Source organism: Molothrus ater, chromosome 5 (genome assembly GCF_012460135.2).
Source record: "Molothrus ater isolate BHLD 08-10-18 breed brown headed cowbird chromosome 5, BPBGC_Mater_1.1, whole genome shotgun sequence".
Lineage (NCBI taxonomy): Eukaryota > Metazoa > Chordata > Aves > Passeriformes > Icteridae > Molothrus > Molothrus ater.
Genome location: NC_050482.2, coordinates 15,721,897 through 15,745,807, shown reverse-complemented (window position 1 = coordinate 15,745,807; position 23,911 = coordinate 15,721,897). Strand labels below are relative to the sequence as shown.

Here is a 23,911-nt window from a genome sequence, read left to right as displayed (position 1 = left end):
TTACTGGACCCTGTAGTGAGTGGTGTTTTTAATTAAGTGCAAAGTTCAAGCCACTCTCCCAAACTCCTGATAGAAACACATTTCTGTTCAGCATTTGAGATATACTATCAAACTTATGTTAATGTTTTACCTGACTCATTACCTCAGGGTAGAATTCATCATTTGGCACAACATAAAATATTTTGAGTATGGACATGTTCCTTTAATTATAGAGGGCATGTACCTGTATATTTGTATTTATATGCTCTGTATATTATGTGTTACTTATACATATATGACATCCAAGTTGCTTAAGGATGTTACTGTTCTGTAAGCAGAAGGTCCTTCTGCACCTCTTTAAGAGAGCACAGGATAATTTCACCTCAATCACAGAAAACCTGGGAAACCATATAGAAACAAACTCTCAGTGAGTGTCTGATGTGCAGTGCAGTAATTCTGGGGGATAGGATGAACAAAGTCCTGAATGACTCACTGGGTGACTCACAAAAGGAACAATTTCTGTGTGCTGTCAGGCAGTGCCTGTGGTGGGATCCGCTTCCATGGTCAGGAGGTGTAAAATGGTGGGTGCCTAGGAGTGGGTGCCTCCACGGTACTGGTCTCTTGAACCTACAGTCTCCTAGGATGAGCTATTCAGGACAAATATTACTCTTTTTCCATAACTGGGATGAGATTTCTTCTCATATCTGATAATCAATAGTAAGCTGCTGTTCTTTCTCTCCCTCCTTGAATGTCTTTGATTGAGACATGCCATGGGTTTTGTTTCAGATACTTGCCTGTCTTGGGAGTAGCTCACCCCTTCAGAGTGATTACAGTTAGTAGGGACCTGCTGACTCTCATCCCTGTGCACTTCCCACCAGAAGAACCCAGACCTGCACTTAGACAACTGCAGAGAAAACAGGCAAATTCTTCAGTTAGAGATAAACTTGAAAGAAGTGAGGGTGATTAGGGTTGGTCTTCGGTGTGTTGTGAATTCAAAGCACAGGAGGTGCATTGCTCTCATTTAGACTCACATATGAATTCAAAAGTTTCCTGCCTGTGGTAAGTGATGGTTTCTCTTGAGTTAACTGGCCTTCGTCTGGGGCAAGCTGCAGCTTGAATATCACTGAAGACTGAGTTAATACTGTAGAGATTTAGCTGTCAGCCCACTCATGCACTAGAATTTCCCAGTACCTTCCCATCTCATGGAGGTTTTATCCCTCATCCACTGGCTGAAAGCTGTTTACAGTGCCAGAACACCCTGTGTTTCAGTGCCAAGTCCCACTTGTATCTTATTTTCCATACCTGGGGTGGGTACAGCAGCTCTCCCCTTGTGCTTGCTCAGCAAGTGAGTGAGTGGGTGGGAAGGCAGCTCCTCCCTCCCCTGGGGGCTCCTTGGCCAAAGCTGATCCTGAAGGGTTACTTTACTATGCCCCCACAGCTGTGTGTAGCACCACAGAGCTGATTTTTTGAAGTCTGCATCCACAAATCCTCCATACTATGGATCACTAGTAGTGCCACAGACTGGCTCTGGATGCCAGGGGTGGCCTCTGGCCAAAACCCACCAGCTCCATATCTGGGACACCTCAGTGCACCCCATTTGTTCATGGTGTCTGAGTGGGGCTCTCCAGCACTGTTAGACAGAGCTTGTGTGCCTTGCTGTGATCCAGCTGTGGGCAGCTGAGGGGCTTGGGATGGTGTGGATTTGGGACTGCTGCCAGCTCAGGAAGACTTGGGATGAAGCTGTTCACAACAGAGAAACAGATCCTACCTGCACTTGCTCAGGATTTAGGATAAAATGGAAGGAAGGGCAGGGTCATGGAGGAAAAGTCAGGAAGAAAAAAAGCAATTCCAGGCCAGATCAGGGTTTCATATGATGCTGTTCCTGTAGCTAGTCAGGCAATATGGCGGTCAGAAAAAGGAATCTCATATGGAAGTTCTGTGAATATAGGTGTCCAAAGAGGCATAAATTAAGAGCACACCTGAAGATATCTGTCAATACTCTTAATGTTAAAACAAAAAGCATCTGCTGGTCTGTTCTGAACCACCCACCTTCACTCCATGTACAGTCTTTATCTCCATGTGCAATTTTTGTCATGCCCAAGTGTACTGGGTTTGGCTGGAGTAAAGTTAACTTTCTTCACAGCAGCTAATATGGGCTGTGTTTTGTATTTGTGCTGAAGGCAGTGTTGGTAATGCAGGGACCTTTGAGTTGCTGCTGGGCAGGGCTTTCACAAAGTCAAGGACTTTTCTACTCCTCAGACTGCCCCAGCAGTGAGGAGGCTGGTGGTGCACAAGGAGCTGGGGGGGACAGGCAGGACAGCTGACCAGAGGGGTACCCCAGGCCATATGATCGAAGGGAAGAAGAAGGAATGGGGGGATGTTCACAGGGATGACATTTGTCTTCCCAAGTCACTGTTACATGTGACAGAGCCCTGCTTTCCTGAGGATGACTGAACATCTTCCTTGCCCATGGGAAGTGGTGAATAAATTCCTTGTTTTGCTTTGCATGTGTGCACAGCCTTTGCTTTACCTATTAAAGTGTCTTTATCTCAACCCACAAATTTTCTCACTTTTACCCTTCTGATTCTCTCCCCCATCCTTTTGTGGGGAAAGAGAATGAGCAGCTGTATGGGGCTTAACAGATAAAGACTTTCTATAATTCCTGTATAAGGAGAAAAGACCTTGAGATAAAAATTGCAATGTTTACCTGGCAAGCTTGGATATGTAAGGGAAGGTTACTGGGTTTGGGGTTTGCTGAGTTTTTGCATTTCTGGGCAGCTAAGGATGTATCCCCCCATTTTTAAAATTAAGCAGAAGAATCAACCAGTTGCAAAGTACAGTCCTGTACAACTCCTGTATGTCTTATACTCTTGCATGCCTGATGTCTTCCACTTGTTGGCAGAATTATCTTCAGGATTATCTTTACAGCAAATCTCTAACATTCATCACTGCCTTTGTTTTACTAGAGCCTCTGTTTTGATTCTGGAAGCTCATGTCACCCAACTGCCTAACAGTGGCCAGAGGCAGAGCACTGCTGAACAACTTGAGGATGTGTACACAAAACTTTTACTTTAAAACTCAGGTCCACCCCTGTTCTCCCACCCAGGAGCCAGCTGAGACCAAGTTTCATGCAGCCACCCATCACCAAGAGGGGGTGACACAGTTATACCCCAAAAATCAAGATCTACAGGGCTGTGTGTTGTTGTAGCCGTGGGCAGCTGAAGCTTGGTGGCCGCTTGCAATCCCCTGGCGCGGGCAGGCAGGAAGTGCCTTTTAATCCAAGGGCAGAAGCACAAGTGGCACAGGCAGTGCAGGCAGTGGGAGTGGTGCAGCTCTGTGCTGGAGAGGTGAATGCAGCAATTTGTTTTCAATAGGGTGGGGTGAGTGCAGCAACCTGTGACAGTCTGCTGCAGAGACAAGCACAGACCCTGCTGCCTCTGGCACACGTGCTCCTGCACGAGGTGCCTTTGGAGCTGACAGATAGGTTATCTTGTTTCCTTCTGAAAACACAGACCTTCTCTGTTGATTGCAAATTTGCCTGTTATGGAAATATATTCCATATCCAGCACTGACAATTGATTTTGTCATTTTGCCTTGGAAAAAAAAAAAAAAAAGGCAGAATGCTTTTCACTACAACATTGTAGTGAAACTCAGACTGTGACAATTGTGCCAAAAAACAAGAATGGCACTGATTGCTGCTCTCTTTCCTGTAAAGCGAACCAATCCTTGTTAGATTGGGTTCTCAGCTCTCTGTTGCCCCAGGACCAGCAGGCAGCACCAGGCAGTAGCTCAGCACAGGCTTCCCTGTGCCATCCCACTCCCACCTCATGTGAGCTTTCCAGCACAAACACCTTGTTTGCTCAGCTCTTGGTCTCCCTGCTGAGCCTGCCAAGGAGGCTGCCAGCACTGTGGGTGATTTATGAGGCAGGCACATGCCTGCAGCTGAATAGGGATTGCCAGCTCCTTGGAGAAAAGCCACATAGCTGCCACCAGCTAGGCATAACTTTGTCATTGGACCCTGGGTGCAAGACACTGCCCTCACAGTATCCAAGACACCACCCAGTATCGTTTGCCTCTGAATCTGAGCGGTCAGGAAAAGTGGCTGGTGATTAAATTCTTAGGTATTTGGTATTGCCCCTTTTGCTGGGCAGCACCTCTCACACCACAGCAGGATTGCCCAGCTGAGTGCTGAGTTTTTTACCTTGGTTGGAAAAGACAGACCCCAACAGAAGTCAAATAACTGAAAAACAATTAGCAATAACGTTTGGGTATGACTTATGCAAATGTCGATCACTGGTGACATCGGAGCAGATGTAATAGTGATCTGAGGGAGAATTTTTGAAGTTAATCCTCTTGGTGGCTTCCAGACTAATTTGTTAAGGGATTGAGGGAGATTTTCTAAACAAACAATGCAGTTGTTGAAGATTATGGTAATGCCACTGTTGATCAGATGTGGCACTGCCAGAGTTTGGATTTTGCTGGCTCAGATTGACGTGCTGTGTTTACAGCATTTGTGATTGACACAGACCTGCTCCAGCATTGCTTGGCATTATCTGATAAAGAAAAATGCAGAACAGTAATTGCCATGTCAAGCAAACCGTGGAGGTGGAGAGATACTGCAAATACTGAAAATGTTATTCAATTAGGAGCACCCTACTTCTCTGAGCATATTTTTCCAGAAGGAAATAGAATTTTGTGGCATTTCAAAACCTAAATTCATGGTATTTCTAAGAAATGCCAATAGATCTTTTAAAGGCTCTCCTAAGTGTGCAAGGCAGAAAGTGCATTACAACATAGTGCTTCCTCTTAAAAGAAACCACATATTCTTACTTAAGATTTAACTATATTTCTTCCAATGTTATCATTCCCTTATCACCCATCTCATTGTGAATTGTTTAATAGCAGAATGTACAGCAGGGTCTGGAGGCCAGTGGTGTTACAGCAAGGAGGAGGTGGTGGATGGTGCTAACATCCAGCAGTGTGGATGGTACACCTCACCAGATCATCAATTTGTGCTGGATGCCTTTCCTTCTACGGCATTTTCATGGGATCAAAAGTTCTGCCATGGCTTATGCACAGGGAAGCCTGCAGGACACCAAAACCACAGGGAGCATGACCACAGTCAGTTCATTAGCTCAAGTTTTTGAATACTTAGCTGTACTTACCCATGTAACTGGGGGGCCTGATCTTCACAGAGAAAGGGTTTCTTCACAGGGTTTCTTCAGCTTTACAAGAAAAAAAGCATTTCAAGTGTAAAAGTCACTTTCTTTTCTAGCCACAACCAAATTTTTTAAGCAGCATCCTGAGAGACATTCGTGTTTAATTTGGTTCTCAGCTCAAGAGGGTAAGGAAATTTGACTGGAATACCCAGGTGGTTAGCCAGAAGCAGGTTATGAAGTTTTTTCACAACTTTCTTACAAGAACAGAAGTTGCTGTATCAGCAGATTATTGTCCTTTTTGGTGGGTAGTCTTGTGTACTGGTGAAAGGTGTGGTAGGTAGTGCTGGAGGCTCATGTACAAGATGAGGGTATGAGGAATTTGTAGCTCTGCATTTGTATTACTGATCTATATTTTTGGTGCTACTGGGCATGGCCACTTAAAAAAACCCTAGCAATTAAAATTGCAAGCAGGTAGAGGAAGGAAAGAAATTAGATTTTCATTACTGAATGCATTCTGCATTTTACATTTGAAGTTCAGAATGTTGTTCTAGTCAAACACATAAAATATGTTCTTCATGTCTGAATGCAAAAGATGTAATTTCCCACATGCTCAGAACTCAATTTTTAAAATGCCATGAGAAAAGGTAATCTCAGAAAAAATAGTTCCTTTTGTGAGTCATTTCCTGGTTTTCTGGCTCATGATTCATACACTCACATCCTTGCTGAGGTCAAATTCATCCTCTTCCACCCAAATCTAGAGGATCATCAATGAAAGTCCTCCTCTAGGTAAGACCATAGATTTGCTATACAGAAACTGAACCTTGACAGATTCTGATTAGAATTAATATATCTGCCCACAGTTTGGATGTTCTTGCTGTCCCCTGAAATCTTTAAATCAAGTCAGTATTTCCCTTTCTAAAGGAACATTTTCACTTGGGTTCAAGTGATGTTATTGAGCAGGACTCACTGGGTTATATTCTGTGGTTGCATAAAGCAGAAGACTGATTAGATGAGAACATGAGTCCCATAGATTCAAAAAATGTGACAGAACCCTGTGAAAACCTGTCTTGAGTTCCAGCGTGCAGTATTGCAGGTGGAAAGCTCAGAGGGAGCAGAATTGTTGCTGCACACTTGCCCCGTTCTTACACACTTGCACAGCATCTTACCACTCCCTCAGTGGGACTTTGGCCTGGCCTATGGCAACCATTTACATTCCTAACATCTCCTGAAAAGCACTGGAGGGCTGCCTGGCTAATATTTACTTTTTCTTGCTCTGGCTGGTTGTGGAACCCATGCAGGTGTTAGTGGGTGTAAAGGGATGGGGGGTGGGCAGCTGATCTGCCCTTGTGGAACAAAGATATGTGAGCCTGGACTTTAAAAGTCCCTCCCTGCAATTCCACAGATATTTATTCATGTGGATTTCAATTAGTAATTGTTTTTGTTGCTGTTTTGTTTGCTTTTTTTTTTTTTTTTCTAGTGGAGGGTAAGTGTGAAGTGATTGATATCTGGGAAAGGAAATCAGGCTTTGGCTGTGGGGCGACATTCCATTGTCTTGACACAAAATAACAAATAACTCACCTCTAAATCTGTGTCTCGGGAAATTAAAGTGTAAAGCAGTGAAAGTCATGTGGAGGTCATTGAGATGTAAAGTGTGACCTGCTCCCCAGCACTGAGTAGCTCAGCTCTCAGTGACAGCTTTGAGAAATCTCTGGGACTGGGGAAGGGAGGGAAAGCATGTACCCAGGGCCTGGCTTGTTCTCTCCCCCGCCTGCTTTTTGGAACTGTTGCTCTCACAGAGTTTGCAAACACCACCTGAAAAACACTGATTGTTGTGGTGGTGATTTTATATGCAAACACAAACAGGAACTTTTAGAAAACATCTGCACAGTAAGAGACTGTGTCTTGGCAAAACCAGCCTGAATCCCTCCTCTTTTGGAAGGCTCATCTTTGTCAAGGCTGTTCAGTGCTTACTCTTCTCACATCACCCAGGTTTTAAAGGTTTAACTGGTGTGTCCATCTGGGGTGTGCACCCCACATCTGAACTGGGTGTGGCTGTGTGTGGCTTTTCCTCCTGGTGTGGGGCTCTCAGGTCATGCTGGGGAACCTGGCACCCAGCGATGCTCCTGAGCCCAGTTTGCTCAAGCCATCTGTCACCTCTGCAAAAATCCCTAGATATTTAGTGGCACCTCCCAAAATGGTGATTTTTGGGATCTCCATGAGACCTGGCACAATCTGGATGGTCCTTGGTTCTCCCTAAGGCCCTGGGGACAGTGCTTAAAGGTTGTGCTCTGCAGCCCAGCCTGGCAAGGCCTTGCTCAAAGCCACAGAGTCATTGGAATGGCACCTCAGGAATTTGGTGCGAGTTCTTTGAAGTGCACTGTTAGCACAATTAAATCATGTAGTAAATTACAGTAGCTCACTGATTTGCAGCAACTTTTCAGGTATTTTGTATGTGTCTGTGTAGTGAGAGGAAGCAGCACTTTGCAGTTACCTGGCCTTGCAGAAGTCTCTGTGTGCCAGGAGATCCTCACAAAGATCCAGCCATGGGGATAGGGAATGAGCCCATGGAAAAGTGTGGGATTCCTGGATGTTATAGGCAGAAATGTGACTCCATTACCACACTAAGCAGCAGTTTGCTTGGCAAGGTGTCCCCAGGGATCTGTCCAGAAAGAGGTTAGTTGCTGTACATAAGTGTCACAGGTATTTCTTGGACTCTGAGAGCAGCCACATTGACATTCTGGATGCAAAAATATGTCATAGAACTTACAAGATTTATATAAAGCAAAAAATATTTCAGAATTGTTCTTTGGCAGGTAAATAGGGACAAGTGGCAAAGGGAGAAGGATTTGCTGAAGTGGAAGAGGACAGCAGGGGAGAACAAGGGGGCTCTTCCAGCATGAAAGGATATGTTCTTCTTTCCCAGTTCTCCAAAAAGGCTGGAGAACATCCTTGTTGGTAGAAAGAGAGTGAGACAGCAAAATAGGCAGAAAAAGGGTTCAGAGGGCAGGAAAGGTCAGGGAGAAGGGACATCAGCCACAGGGGCAGATCAGCATGAGGAAAGGGCTGCAGAGGAAGGACAGGACACCCTCAGCAGCAGAGCACTGTGGTGAGTGCTGTCTGCCACATGGAAAACTGAATGTTGTCTTGAGGAGAGAGAGAATGGTCTCTTGACAGCCAAAACAGGTCTGTCTTGCTGTGTCACTGATTCAGCCTCAAAGAGCTGAGAAGCATCTGGGAATACACATTGGAGGATAAAATTTCCATTTGCAGACAGAGAAAACTCATCTTCCCATCAGCACTACAGCAGCCCTTGCCAAAATTAGTCAGAACTAGCAATATACCCTTTGCTGGATGATATTTGTGAAGATCCTGGTCATGCTGTAGAAGCAAGGAGCATATCTGGATGCCATGCCTGTGTAACCATGGCTTTTCACAGCCCTGTTGTGCCACTGCCACATGTTGTGACAGGAGGAGCTGCTCCCCATCTCTGCCCCAGCACTGGAAGAACAGCAGCAATTTGGGCAGTGCCATTCACTAGTGCCAGGTCTCATAGCTGTGCTGAAACCTCCTGCTTTGAATATCAAAGTTTAGCCTCTGGATGCAGCCCTAAAGGAGATAACAAATCAGGCCAGTAAAACTCGCTTGACTTTGTAGGCCAGCCCAGATCCTGATGATTGGTGTTGCAGGCCTGTTTCTCTAGGAAAAGAAACTGGTCTGATGGCTTTTTAGGATTTGCATTTTTTACTCACTGATGGGAAGCTCTTTGGTTTTCCTTTTCACTGTCACAAGCTCTCGTGTTTCTGTACAGACTTGAGTCAAATTTGTATAGAGAAATGCCCTTAAAATATTCAGTGAATAAAGGGGATACATACATCAAAGGAGTAAGGGGGTTATGTGAAATGACTTGTCCTGCCTTTCCCTGGTGACTAATCAGGATCTGTTCTTCACACCGCCTATCTTCAAGGTGCTCTGGAAATCTGCAAGGGGAAACTCCAGAAAACAAAGATTAACGTTAGTGGTTTCTGTAATCTGGCCTGATTTGGAGCTTCCTGATTGATCAGAGCGGTCTGCAAGTCCATACTAAGCTCCTCTGGCATTTCCTAGTGTCTCCCCGCAGGACTGTGAGCAGTGTGCTGTCCCTGTTTATTTTTTCCTGTTTATTTATTTATTTTCCTTGCTGGGGGAGCTGGGCTCCGGCAGCTTGTCCGGGGAGACCGCTGCTCCATGGGCCCTTAATGAGCTTTTTGAGCACTGAAGCAGCACAGCATCGCCTGGGAACGGCAGGGGCTCCTCCCTTCCCCACGGCGGAGCGGGAGCAGGGGCCGGCGGGTTAACGAAGCAGCCGGGGCTGGCGGGCGGCCTAATGAGCGCCAGGGAGCCGGGCAGGGACCCTGGCAAGGCTGCAGCCCTAGCAGCAGCAGCCTCCAGCCAGTGCCACTTGCCCCAGTGCCCCCAACAGGACCCTGTGCCACTCATTGCAGTGCCCCCAGCAGGACCCTGTGCCACTCACTGCAATGCCCCCAGCAGGACCCTGTGCCACTTGCCCAAATGCCTCTAGCAAGACCCTCTGCCACTCACTCCAATGTCTCCAGCAGGACCCAATGCCATTTACTCCATTTTCCCCTGTTATTACTGTAGCTGGAAGTGTTAAAAAGCAAAGAGCCCCAAAAGGTTTAAGGCATTTTCCACCCAGCACTTTTGTGGGTGGTGGGGTCTGAACCAGCGCATTAACAATGAAGAGGAGAGTGTTAAAAAAAATAACAAGGAAACAGATTCTTTTTAACCTTTAACCACTCCAAATGGCCAATAAATCATTAGCTACTAATTAACAAAAACAGAAGGGTAACTTACTGTCTGGTAAGCAAACTCTTGGAATCACTGAAAGGCTGGCACTGACTTCAGGATGGCTTTTCTTCTTCCACTTATTAAAAAGACAAACAAGCCAAGCTCTGAATATTAAGCTATGTCATGCAAAGCATTGTGCAAGAAGACTGACTGTCTAAAATAAGTATATTTTTAATGTATACAGTGAGCTGAGAAAATGCAGAATTTACAATATGCAACATCTGACCCCCAAGAAATTTGGTCTCCTCCTGGTGCCAAGTGTAACAAGGTACATTGTGTCTCATCTGCAGGCAGTACTGGTTTGCATTTTCTAAGTCTTGGCCATACTTACAGTCTGCTGCTGAATCATCTCCTCAGCTCCTTCAAAAAACTCAGTGGGGTGGCTGAAGCAGGAGGAAGACCTCCTAGCCTGGGTTTGGGCTGGAGAGCACAGCTTGCAGTCTGAGCTCAGGGAATATCCCTTATGTTGGAGCACTCTCTGATGGCTGACCAAAACCACTCTCGCTCTTCCCACCTGTGATAAAAGTCAAGTGGCAAGTTTTTATCTAGGAATGGAAGTTAGAAAAAAGTTGTCTGGTGGAGGAAATGTTTGTGAGACCTCTGGAACAGGCTATTATCTTGCAGATTAACTAATAAAAGGGTGAGATCTAGGAATCCGAGTGTCACCACTGCTACTGATTGACTAAACAAACATTTGAACTTTGCAGTATTACTATTACATGTACAGATACTATCTCATCTGGTTTAATTTAAAATAAGTCTGCCCAGGATTGGACTACTTGCTTAAACCTCTCCAACAGTTTTGTATCCTGACTTGGAAACAGTAGGACATATGATCTAAAATACAAGGGTTAAGTGTTTAGGACAAGGGCTCCCATTGTCTGTGGATCTGTATGTCTTTTCCATTCACTGTGCATCGTTACACCAGCTGTGTCTCTAATAAGTAACTGTGTGGGCTCTCGCAGTTTAAATATTTACTTAAACATAATAGAGAACCCAAACGAAACTGAGCCACATCAGAATATCCACCTCTGATGTTCTAAGTGTAATCACAGTGGATTTGTGCAGTAGATTTGCAAACTATAAACAGATGTGTTTTGATGACTTTCTCTCCTCTGTCTGGTCTCCACTTGTAAAACACAAGTTCACAGATCAAGCTTCTCAGGGTTTTTCACCTGGGAGAAGCTACATGTCCTTCTTACTGTTGAATTTATGGGGAGAAGTCCAAACATTGCCCTGTAACTGAGTTTCACAAAAATCAGATTTGGCATCACTAGGAAAATACCTCCAAGTGGTGTTCTCTCACTGCAACCTGAGAAAGTCACTACAGGTGGTCAAAGGGAGTTCCATACCCTGTTGTGGCTCAAGGAGGTCACTCCTCCAGCTCACTGCTGAGACAGTAGATGAGTCTCACTGTAATCTCTGCTATGGACAGAAAGGGAGCTGCAGTTTTCAAAATACATCCTAGGAGGCTGCCATTCCTGTAGTCACATTTTGCCTGTGACTCTCTGGGCAAAGGTGAATATCATGGGTTAGACATGAGATGGGCGATTGTCACTTATAGATCAGAACAAGTGATCTTCATGAAAGCTCAGTGAGGCAAATTTAAGTTTCATTTCATTGTTTACAGTTTTAGGTACTAATTTTCATCTTTTGAGGAACGTAAATATGGTTAATCTTGGTTTACAGATGGAGAAAAAGGTAGGGGACTTGTGCTGCCCCATATTGATCCTAAGACAGGACTATTTCTTTTCTCCAGGTGACCCTATATGTGACTATAACATAAAAACATAAGAGTCAGTATAACAAACAAAATGAATTTCATTATGGGATGCACAGAATGTTTGAAGAATCATCATGTGATAGTAATAAAACACTGCAACACTCAGGGCTGCTTTTTCTTCCTTTCATTTGAGGCCCGGAATAATGCACTTCTTTCATAGTTTGTTTAAGGGAGACCAGGTTTTCTCTCTGGCACTGTTTGGTACCTCTTCTTGCTACTCAGTGTTACAGCATGTGGTCTTTGAAATTTGAATCCCAGCTTCTTTCTGGAGAAGCACTAACTGAAAAGGAAGCCTTTAGGGTTAGGCAGCAAAAGGTAAATTTTCAGCTCCATGAGCAGGAACTCAGTTACATGACTTGCATTACTATTAATGGGGGTCATGCTGGTAAATTCCTGTACACCACATTGCACATTTACTCATGAGTGCAGAATTGGCACAGCTAATGAAACTTGCCTTTCGGGTAGCATGTATTTCAGGAGATGGGTCTGACAGGCAGAAAGGACTGCTAAGTACCCAGATGAAAGTCTGGCTTTTAACTCCTTGAACATATTTCCAGAAAATAATAGTGTGAATTAATGCTGGTTAGTGTTAGCTGTTCCTACTGTTAGGGATCAGTCTTGCTCCAGTAGGATTTCATTGAGGCAAAGATCATGCTTGAAATGTGAATGTGTGTGCTGTCATGTAGTGTTGGCAATTCACTTTCTGTTGCCTTTTCCAAGTACTACTCACTGTCACTCATTTTCTTTCAAACATAGGCCAGTCATGCAGCTAAAATGGACTTCTATAATCATAAACAAATAAAGTTTTTTTAAATCATTTTCAGCCCTGCTACTTTCCCAACAATGATCCCTCCTATGGCTGAGCATCCCCTGGCGATTACCAGCCTACATTATTCATGGGCATCTTATACCCCTTTATTCTTAAACTGTGTGCATTGCAGTGATGGCATCTTGTTTCCAAAACTCTTCTCTAGCCTTTACTTTGCTAGGCTAAACATGCCAAGTCCATTTTGCCTGTTTGATATGGTAAACTTGCTCTGGCTGCTGTTCTGTGCACCTGCTGTAATTGGAAGGTATTTTAAGTAAATGGAAACAAAACTGCCCAAACATTCCATCCTGTTCAGTGTTATGAAACTTTCCTCATATGCATCTGTGCAACAGCCCAGTGTTGTATTGCCTTTTTAACCTTTCAATCTCACCATGGTTCCTCATTGTTTTGTAGTTAATTAGTAAGGTTTTTTAATTATTTTTCATCATTTAGTGCTAAGAGTTTCAGAGCCTGCAATAGGAATTCATCTAGGAGTCTGCAAATTGAATCATCAGATCCCAAGTTTCATGTTGTGGGATTAATTCTCTTTCTTGCATGCAACTATTCATATGCATGATATTTAACTATTTAAATGCATGATACTCTAAATCTCCTTTGCATCACCAGTAACCTATATTTAACATTAATCAAAGTATTTAATGATCAAAATCTGTTCCATGATTTATCACTGAAAGAGCTCTTAACTTGGGCTTTCTCTGACAAAGTCTTTTATTTATTTCCCATTATTTCAATTATAAACCATTCCCTATGTTAGCTGTTGAGAAGATGAATAGTGTGTATTACTTGACACATATTTTGAGATCTTGCCCCATTAATTCAGTCTGAAAATATCTCTTTCCTTTCCCAGTAACATATTCTTGCATTTTGGGAAAAACCTATCAAATTCTGTCAAATGAGACTTTTAACATGGTCAGCAAATTACCTTGTTTGAACTAAGCATGGTTTGAACTGCCAATAGATTTCTTCTCATTCACTGCAATATTCCCTTTCTTCATGGTTCTGTGTGGTCATCAGAGCCCAAGAGATGCCAGAGATCTGTACTGCAATGAACAGTCAACATCTAGAGAAACACTTTTCAGTTTCTGTGTTATATAAAAGTAAAAAAAAAAAATCAATTTGCTACTGCAGCTAGTGACTGTGAAGGAGCAGCTGCAAAGTGCTGAGTCTCATCAGGTTGCAATCATGATTAACATTGGGCAGATCCCCCCTGCTGAGGGAATAAATACCCTGCCTTTGTCAAGGCTTCCATGTAAGAAACAATAGATTATTTCAGTGAAGCACAAGAACATAAATGTTAATCGAATCATTCCTCTGAATGAATAGAAGTAGCACCCAGAATGTAAACATTTTAATTTTGGAAGGGAAGGCTTGCCTGTCAGTTGGTTAGTTTTCCATGTATTTTTAAATTTACTTTGAAAAGCTGCTCACTAACATTGCCATCATTGCATACAATAACATTTTCAGCACTTCAAATACGTGTGTTTCCTGTCTTTCCAAGCTAGGCAGTGGCAAAGTCCAGGGAGTATCGGAAAAAATAAAATCTGCCTTAATATCACTAAAGAGAGGTCAAAACCTTGTACTGAGTAACTGCCAAACTATGTGATCACATTAGCTCTTGGTAGAGGAAATGGAAAATACTTTCCAACTGAAATTGACACTAGGAAACATGTTTAAAAATGTTTTTTACATATTGGGATACTTACCCTTAAAATAAATGTCTCTATACAGATGATGAAAGTGGCTGTAAGTATGTTAACAAATTTATGTGTCTGTAAGTGAAACAGAAAGAATTCATTTATCCCCTTACTGCTTCCTTGTTTGCTGTACAAATAAGGAATTTCAGAATGCAGTCATGCAGTACATGTTTTAAAGCAAGTGTACAGCAAGCTACAGATGCCCAGCCATCTTCATTTTCATATGGATGCAGCTACTGGTGATTAACACATCCAGCAAATATGTTTGGACTTTGGACTTAAATATGTTTTGGACCAGTGCATCTGGTCAGATCCTGCTGGTTTCATTCCTGTGGGGTGTCCCTTTGCAAAGCCAGTAGAGTTCAGCTCAGTGCTTCTCTTGTGCCTATAATGCCCTCAGAGATCTTGCACGTGTGGTAGATTAAGACCCCTCAGCTCTATATGAACATTAAACATGGAAACAGTTTTCTTACAGGATTTGCTAGTTCTTCACTGAGAGTGCTATGATTCTGTTTGCACATGCACCTTTTTTAAGTCATAATGTACTTCTCCACTGGACAAATCTGTCTCTTGAGTTTCCACACAGAAAACATCATCTCCTGTCAGTCACTCAGAATACATCTAATCAGTGACAAAATTAGTGAAGATGATGAAGGATCTGTTTGTGGTGGAAGCACAGAAATTTGATGACTGGTATTGAATTCCTGGTGGTCCCATAGGAAAGCCTGTCTGTTGGGATCACTGAATTTCCCCACTCAGTAGGTGCTGAAGTGGGGAGAACACCAAGTGACAGCACGTGATGGGCAGAGTGAGCCAGTAACAGTGGAGGTGTGAAGCTGAGTGTGATAATTCTAGCTTTGTGTCTCATGTTCACCAGGACACATTTTGACTGGGTGGGCAGGAGTTTCCTACTGCCTGGGAGAAGCAGAGGTGAGGAAAAGCCAGAGCTTTTATTGCTGCTCTAAGCCACATCTTCCATGCTGCACCTGCATCTGTGTGCCTGAACGAGAGCAAGCACAGATACATCTATTATTTTTGATTGTCCAGCTCCACAGGTCATTGGTCTCTATTCTCCTGTAACTAGAAACTGGGGGCTTCTCAGCTGACCCAGCAATGGGCAGTGGTTTTTCATGCACTCCATCTTGTAGCTGGAGCAAGCAGGTTTCATCTAAGTTCCCTCCAGTCATCAGACAACCCCTCACTACAGCTTTATAGAGGCCTGAACTCAGTTTCTGGTAGCCTGGACAGAATGCAGCCATCAGAGAAAATGTGATTTAAGACTTTAATTTAAACTTCAGTTGTAATAATACATCATTTTAGGGTTTTCATTGCCTTGAAGTGAAGAGGTGCAAAATGAGCATAATTTATTAGAATTTACTATGCAGAAGTGGGAAAACACCTGTTTAATGTGATTTGGTCCAAGGTGGTTCAGCTGTGGAAAAGACCAAAGCCACTTCTGACCACCCTGTGAATCATACTGGGCATGTGTGGACTCTGACTGAAGTCATCCATCAGGGCTTTTCCTTGCCTAAATGTCATGGGATAACCCAACTTCTGCTGTTTCATTTACATCTTCTATTTTTGTCCTCTTTGGGGGGTAGTGAGAAGTGTGTTGTTGAGCTGACTGAACCAGCATTTAAATCCCACCTGTATTCAACACTGTATGACATGTTCCATTTCCTTTTTGAAGCCAAACATTGGCCGATTAGGAATTCCCCATGGGCCCTCTGGAGAGAAGGTGGCTGTGGTGACTGTGGACGACTGTGACACGGCAGTGGCCGTGCGCTTCGGGAGCCTCATTGGGAACTACACCTGTGCTGCCCAGGGCACTCAGACTGGCTCCAAAAAGTAAGGATTCCCTGTATTTGTGTTTTCCACTCATTCTCTTTTTCCAGTGGAGATTCAACAGCTTGCAATTAACCACTGAGCACTAAGTGATTAATCAGTAAGTTGGAAAAACAGACGTGACATAACAACAAAAAGTAACAAAGTTTCATTTGGGATATGGAATTACTTCCACCTTTTAAGTTAAGAGTCCTGTCTAAAAAAGAGGTAGGAATAAAGGATGTAAACAAACAACCATTGAAAATCACTGGTTATGAGAAAAGGTTTCCTGTGAAGAAAGAAAAACAAAAATTAGTACTTTTGAGCTTAAAGAGGAGGTGAACAGCAAGCAACATAGGGGGATATAAAGTAATGAGTGATAGCAGAGAGACCACTGAGAGACACATGGTGCTCTAATATCCCCAGAGAGGGGTACACTATAAAAACTGGGGCTAATCCAAATGACCAGATGATAACACTTCTCACACAGTGTGGAGTCATTTAGTAGAACCTACATCCGCTAAATGTCATTAAGACTAAGATCCTCAGAGGATTTTAAAAGGGTTGGCACTATATGATAATTAAGTCATTATATAAAAATGTACTGCTTCTCAACCTTGTGCTGAGTGGCATCAGCCAGTCCTTGCATGACTGGGGTCAGAAAGAAGTGTCCTGTGGCTACACATTTTTCTCTAATTTTCATATTCTTCTGCATATTAGCAACTTTTAGGGACAGGTCACTGGATTCTATATGGACATGACAGCTCCTAAGTTAAAAGTTAGTGTTACTGCACAGTCATTTGATAACAAGCTCTGGAAGTGCTCATGTAGCAGAGGGAAGTACAGCTTAAATGTGCTTATGGAAGCAGTAAGATAAAGAACAAAATATAAAGATAAGAAGATAAAGAACAAAACAAAACAAACTCCTTGCAAGTAATTATGAGCATTTCTTTGTTTCTTCAGATCTTTGGACCTGACTGGCCCTCTCCTCCTTGGTGGTGTCCCAAACTTGCCTGAGGATTTCCCGGTGCACAACAGGCAGTTCATTGGCTGCATGAGGAACCTCTCCATCGACAGCAAGCCCATCGACATGGCTGGTTTCATTGCCAATAATGGCACTCTGCCAGGTATGGGCAACCAGTGCCCCAAGGGTCAGCACCACAAAGGTCTCTGCCACAGCTGCATGTGGGACATGGCTTAGCACTTCGAGGCTGGCACTGCAAGGAACCCCCGGAAGGGGAAGGCCACAGGGTTCTGAAATGTCCCCTGTCCCCCTGTTAGCACTATTGAGGGCAAAGCAGCTATGGGGCAGGGACTTCAGGTGGTGTATGGCATTGTGCTGCCACTGTGTCTCTGGCCCGACCTCATTGTTTGAGTAATGTGCAGTCCACACCTGTGCCAGGGAGGCGTACAATAGGCCGTGGCACAGGGCACACTTCCAGGATTCAGCAGCATATCAGAAAGGACTGGGCTTGTGTAGCCTTTCTGCATTGCTGGGAGTTTCAGCCAGGAATTTAGTCCTAAATTGACTTCTCCTCCTCTATTTTTAAACTACCTATTAAATGTCATTTTGCTCTGAAAGCCAGTGGGATTAGTTCACAAAAAAGACAGCACTTACAATGACTTTTTAATAAATTGTGTTTGTTCTGTAAATAAAATTCTGCAATTCCCCAAATGTGAAACCTGCTTCATGGAGCAGCCTGCTGGAAGTTCTGATTTGATTTCCAGTCCCTGGATCCCTGATCAGGATTAGTTCCGGTGATTAGGCATACAAAATGTTCTCATCATCTTAAAAACTGGCTCTTACACACAAAAATGGAAAGTGCCTTCTGTCCATGCTGCTGAAGGTCTGTGTAAGAGCTAAATTGCAATTCTAAAGTATGTTGCATTGATTGTGGATTAAGGAGACAGTCATAGCATATGCCTTTGATAGACAGACTTATCTTTGTGCATTTAACACATGATCAGCTTACATAAACTTTTGCCATACACATTTTGCTTCACTGACCTCAAAAACATTTAAAAAAAAAAGCTAAAAAACAAACCTATAGTAGTCATGTCTTCTTTTTATGTAAAAACTCAATACAGTCATTCAGAGCCTTTTTTTTATTGAAACCATACAAAGTAATGGTTTTCCTGAATTGCAGGCTGTGCAGCTCAGAGGAACTATTGTGAAACCAACTGGTGCCAGAATGGAGGCACGTGCATCAACAAGTGGAACACGTACATCTGTGAGTGCCCCGTGCGCTACGGAGGCAAGAACTGTGAGCAAGGTAGGCTGCACAGAGCTCTCTGTGCTTGTCACGTGTGCCCATGTCACTGCTGTCATTGCCATCCCATAGCACCTATGTCCAGCTGTGATGATTGAGGGTAACAGAAGATTGCAGCTGAGACTGTCACCCGTTATCTATTTGAAATCATTTTAGAGATCCCCTCTATAGAAGACGACATACTGTCATGAATAAGAGCAGCTTTCATTGATTTACTTACATAAGCAAAGTAGTTCCAAAGAACTTGGCTGTATTTAGTAATTTGTTTATAATAAAAATGCCTGATCCTAAGCCCCTTTAAATCAGTGGAAAGAATCCTGCTGACTTTACTGGCTTTGACTCAAACTGGGGATGAATGTGCTGTTTTAATCACTACTTTTTTGGCAAGAAGGCATTCTGTGCAAAGTAAGAGCACTTTCGGTTTTACTGGATTTCTCTTTGATTGAGCACAGTGTGCATATATGTGTAAAACCTCATTACTAAAGGGATAAGGGTTTTTTCCCCTAGAGGTGAAGAGTTGCCTGTGGGAGGACCAACCCATGGAGTTGGTGCTGTAAGGTGGCTGCTCCTTTGGAGTCTTCCTGGATGCTTCCAGCAAAGAAAACATGCTTCTACTGGGCCAGGTCTAGGTAGTGGTACTGGTCTAGGTAGTAGCAATTTCTCTTCCCTTTCCTGAGAAGCAGCAATATTAGCTTAAGAGGAAAGGACACAGGGTTAAGTTCCTGTCTTGGAGATAAAGGTTTGCAGAGTGAAGAGCAGGGAAAAGGAATGATGGAGACCTCTTCCTATGCTCCACCTCACACAGAGCCCAGAGCTGTTATTATTGCCCCTAGCCTGGTACCTGCTTTCTGTAGCAGTTCCTCAAATATTTTGAGCTTCCCAGTTTTGTATGAAGGTCTCATTTTTCCATTTGTCTCATATCAAGAATGTTTGTTGGTGAAGTTCTTGTGTTTTCTTCATGACTGGCTGTTCAATGTGCTACAAACCCACTATGATGTATCCTGAAGGGAGTGCCAGGGGCCCAGCTATGGTGTATCCTGTACTGGTGTAAATGCGAGTACTGCTGTCACATGCAAAGACTCTCCTTGCCTCTGTTTTTCAAATGGAAATTCAAATTTTGATCAAATGTTTGTTTAATTTATTATTTTCTTATCCCAAACTCAAGACCAATCCACAAAGTTTGGGATTTAGATTATCATCTGGGAGCTGCCCTGTAGCCATCCCTGGAAACTCATTTTTAATTCAGGTGAAAGAGATGGTGGCAGTCACAGCAGCACTGCCTCCCCCAGTCCCAGCTGTCACCTCTGCCTCCAGCACTGTACATTCCTGCATGTCCCCTTTGTTAATGAAAAACCCCATGTTCTTGCTGATGCCTCACTTTGTGGGGTTTTTTTGACAGTTTGAAGGCAGCAGGCTGCTTGGTTCTTTAATGGTATTTGTAGGCCAGTGTCCCTGTGGAAAAATTGCAAGCCAAGAAAGAAACACAATGTGACCAAAGATTTCAGGAGCCCAAAGTTAAAGTCAGGAGATAGAGTCAGTCATAGATATGCTATTCTCCTGTCTTTCAAATTTCTTATTTGAATGCTCAGCTATGATCCTAAGAGCATTAGCTATTATTAGGCAGCTATTTTTTTTAAACTCTTCAATAGAATATTTGCAGTTTTGAGTAGGAGTGCTGCATTTCTTTAATCCCTATGGCAGTGCTGGTTCTGCTTCAGGCTAACAGATGACAAAGACTTTGGCAAGTTACCAATTAACCTTTTTTTCATTTCCTGCTCTTCAGAACCTCTGGGATCTAGCATACACTAGTAAGGATGGGATGTTTTACCTTCACCACCCTCCTAGAATCTGTTAATTCACCTTCTGGCAGTTCCCTCTCCCTCTTCTGATATATAGAAAGGAGATAAAATTAAGGAAAATTATTTTCCCCTTTATTGTAATTTAATTCTTTTAAACTATTAGGTGTTGCAATTTTGTGAAGATCTAGCAGCTGTGTCTGACTCACACTTGGATGGCCAGTGTCATTGCACTAGCCTTGGGCTGGACCTAAACATAAGCTTCCACAGGTCCAGCACCCACACTGCAGGTGACATCCAGTGGGATATTGGCAGCATGTTTCCCACACTGCAGGTGACATCCAGTGGCATGTTGGTAGCATGTTTCCCACACTGCAGGTGACATCCAGTGGGATGTTTCCCCAGGCCCTCTGTCTCCACAGGGAATGGCCCTCATGTGTTTCTGCCGGCCTGCTGAGCACAGGACTCTTTAGAGTGATCATAGATACACAGGCAGTGCTTCAAGTGGCAAACTCTGAGCAAAGGATCAGTTTGTATCACTGCACTGCCCATGGCAGGGGGTGCTGGGAATCATGTGGGCCTCTGTGGTGACAGGGGAGGTCAGGTCCCATCTGAGGACAGTGGATGTGCCACCCCCTCCATGGACACTCCTGGTCCCAGGCATGAGGAAGGGCTGGGGGGAAGAGGGAGGTCAGAGGGGACTGACAAATGGAGATTTCTATTTAACTAGCAGGGAAAGGTGCACCCTGGCCCCAGGGAAGGGAGGGAGGTTGGGAGAAGGTGTGGGAAGGGAATGCTATTTGCAAGCACAGAAAGTCACCACCAGTGAGAAAAGGAAGAAGGTGGCTAATTGCCATGCCAGTCCAGTTCTCCCAGGAGCAAAGGCAAAATGCTTGCACACAGCATTCCCAGCCTTCAGCAGGTGGGAAGCCCACAACTTTGCATCCTGCCTCTGCACTCCAGAGGCAGATGGGCTCAAAAATCTCAGCAACAGCCCAGAAAACCAGCAGCACAGTTGGAAGCTGAGGTTATTGTGAAGGTCAGCAGGGTAGAGGAGGAAGGCAAAGGCTGACTTTTGCATAGGTGGAGTAAGAGAAAATAATCCTGCTCAACACTGATGTCCTGGCTACTTTTACATTGATATATGCTTTGACATTGATGTGGTGCAGTGTGGGCTGATGAATTGTGCCCTGGCCCAGAATTGTGCCCTGGCCCAGATAGCCAGAATTCAAGTACTGCATTCAACTTTTAAGCAACCTGAGACATCTGTATCTGGTGACAACCTTTTTTAAAGTTGCCATCTGGTTTTCAAGAGCAGGCTATGCTGCAGTTGTTCCACCATATGCCCTCTCTGGCAAAGGTGAGATCACAGGCTGGAGGAGGAGGGAGGAGGGCTGCCCCTTAGCCTGCCTGCCCTTAGCCTGGTGTGGGGTGGCTGGGTAACCACATCTTAAGGAAGGGCAAGTCAAGTTCCACCTCTGGCTTGACTAGTGGTAGCCCAGTAGTCTCTGACTTTTTCTTTCTCACAAATAGGGAGCTAAAGGGCTTGCAATAGGGAACTAAAGGGCTTGCACTTTACTCCAACCCCTGCACTCCACTCCTCACTCCAGTCTTTCTCTTTGTAGACACCAGCAAGGCAGACATACAAGAATTTGGGGTTTGGCTTTATTCAACAATGCAACTTCACATCAACTATCCCCCATTTCTGGTGTGGTGTCATCCCTCAACCTTTTTCTAAGAACTTACACATATGCCCATAGTATATAGTAACACATATGCATTTTTATATACATGATCTACTACAAAAAATCCAGAAAGTGTCAGCAGATATGGTAGTGTGGAGCAGAAGGGGAAAGACTGTTAAGCCCTGTGATTTCCCTGACCGACATGCACTCAGCACATGATGAAATAAAAGGCTGGGTGCTAATCTGTGGTGGTTGTACCCAGGCTCTAAGACCTGCTTCTACTGGCAAAAAGCTGCCATGAACTTCACCAACATGCCCACAAGCAAGGATGTCAGGAAGGGGCTGACTGTAGATCTCCTACAAGGTTCCACACATGGTGGAGGTGTTGCAAATAGCACAGATCTCCCATGGCTTAATCTGTGCTTCTAATCAGTGGGATCAACTAATCCATGCGACTGTAGCTCCTATTACCCAGGGTAACAACTTTAGAAGTCCAAGGGGATGGGTGTTCCTCTATTTTCCATCAGCAAAGTGCTTTCTATTGAAGGCTGTAGGAGCCTTCAATAGAAGGAGCTGTAGGAGCTGTGCTTGTGCAAGGTTAGAGAGAAGGGAAATTTTGCAGCTGTCACCTCAGAACATTTAAAGCAGGTGATTTAGGTAATTCCACACAAACTTTCTCCCTGTGAAAAGACTGTGTAGCTGGGGCAGCTGAATAATCTGGCCCTGGAGTATTCACAATTAATTCATATTTCCTGTTGCCTCCCAGCCTTTTCCTGTGTTTAATCTGTTAATTAGAAGCAGGTAATCAAGGTTGTGTTGAAAACATCTGAAGCAACTGTTGCCCTCATACTTCCTGCTCTGTCCACCCACTCACCAGCAGAACTATATCAGCAGAGATCCTGAGCTTCCCTTTCTAGGAACAGCTCTCATGTGGGTAATGCCATAGCAGTGTGGAGGTGCTGCTTTTGAGTACAGGCACCAAGATGCCTACCCACAACCAGGGTAGGTTATGAATTTGCAGTATTATCAACTCTTTCACAGTAGCTCCCCTAGACCAGCTCTTCATCCATGGTAGATTGAACGTAGCTCAGTGGAAGAGGGACTAGCTCCCTGTGAAATAGCATCATTTTTCCTCTTCACATTTGTCCTGAATGATAAAAACCATTTCTCTTGTGTATTTTGATTCACAGCAATGCCTTCTCCTCAGCGTTTCAGTGGTGAGAGCATTATCATTTGGAGTGACCTTGACATCACCATCTCCGTGCCGTGGTACATTGGGCTGATGTTCAGAACCAGGAAAGTCAATGGCATGTTAATGCAAGCCAATGCTGGGGCTGCATCCAAGATCAACATTCAGGTAAAGTGTGGCTGCCTTTGCCTAGAAAAGAATTAATACTCCCCCAGCAGTGGATATGGCCAGATCAACTACACAGCTTCATCCACCTAGCTAAATGCATGTCGATAAAAACATATCATTACTTTAGCCTTTTACAATGATCAAAAAGTGAATGATCAAAATATCATTATAAAAACCATATTAATTTAAAATTATTTTTCTAGTCAGAGGTAGTAGTGGGCATTAATATAGATGTAAAAAATGGATCTATTCCTTTGGAGGTTTTTTGCCCATAAGGGAAGCTGGAGTCTGAATGTCCAAAATTATACAAAGGAGTTCTTGCAAGCATTCCCATCTTTACTCTTTGAGCTTTTTTTCCTTTTGGGTTCTCTTAGGAAATGTTATTATCTTGCCCTCCACCTCCTTCTGCATCAAGTACAAATATGTAGCAAAAAAAGACATGGTTGGTTTTTTTTTCCCCAACAGATACTGAACAACTATGTGCAGTTTGAAGTGTACAGTGGCCTGAGCCAAGGTTGCTAGTTTGAAGATGAGCCAGTCACGGGTCAGTGATGGGGAATGGCATCATTTATTAGTAGAGCTGAAGAGTGCAAAAGATGGTAAAGATCTCAAGTACCTTGCTGTCATGTCCTTGGACTATGGGATGTACCAGGTAAGGCAGCATAGAAGCTTTGCCACTGAGCACTGCAC

At 43.8% G+C, this 23,911-nt stretch overlaps 1 protein-coding gene across 1 annotated transcript in view; it reads left to right on the top strand.

Annotated features, from left to right (window-relative positions):
* Positions 1-23,911, top strand: part of CELSR1 (cadherin EGF LAG seven-pass G-type receptor 1) — a 163,321-nt gene that overhangs the window by 99,490 nt on the left and 39,920 nt on the right. The window contains 6 exon segments of the mRNA XM_036401298.2: positions 15,980-16,137; positions 17,077-17,240; positions 18,261-18,386; positions 23,055-23,221; positions 23,687-23,734; positions 23,736-23,873. Of these exon segments, the coding sequence (XP_036257191.1) occupies positions 15,980-16,137; positions 17,077-17,240; positions 18,261-18,386; positions 23,055-23,221; positions 23,687-23,734; positions 23,736-23,873 (801 nt within the window).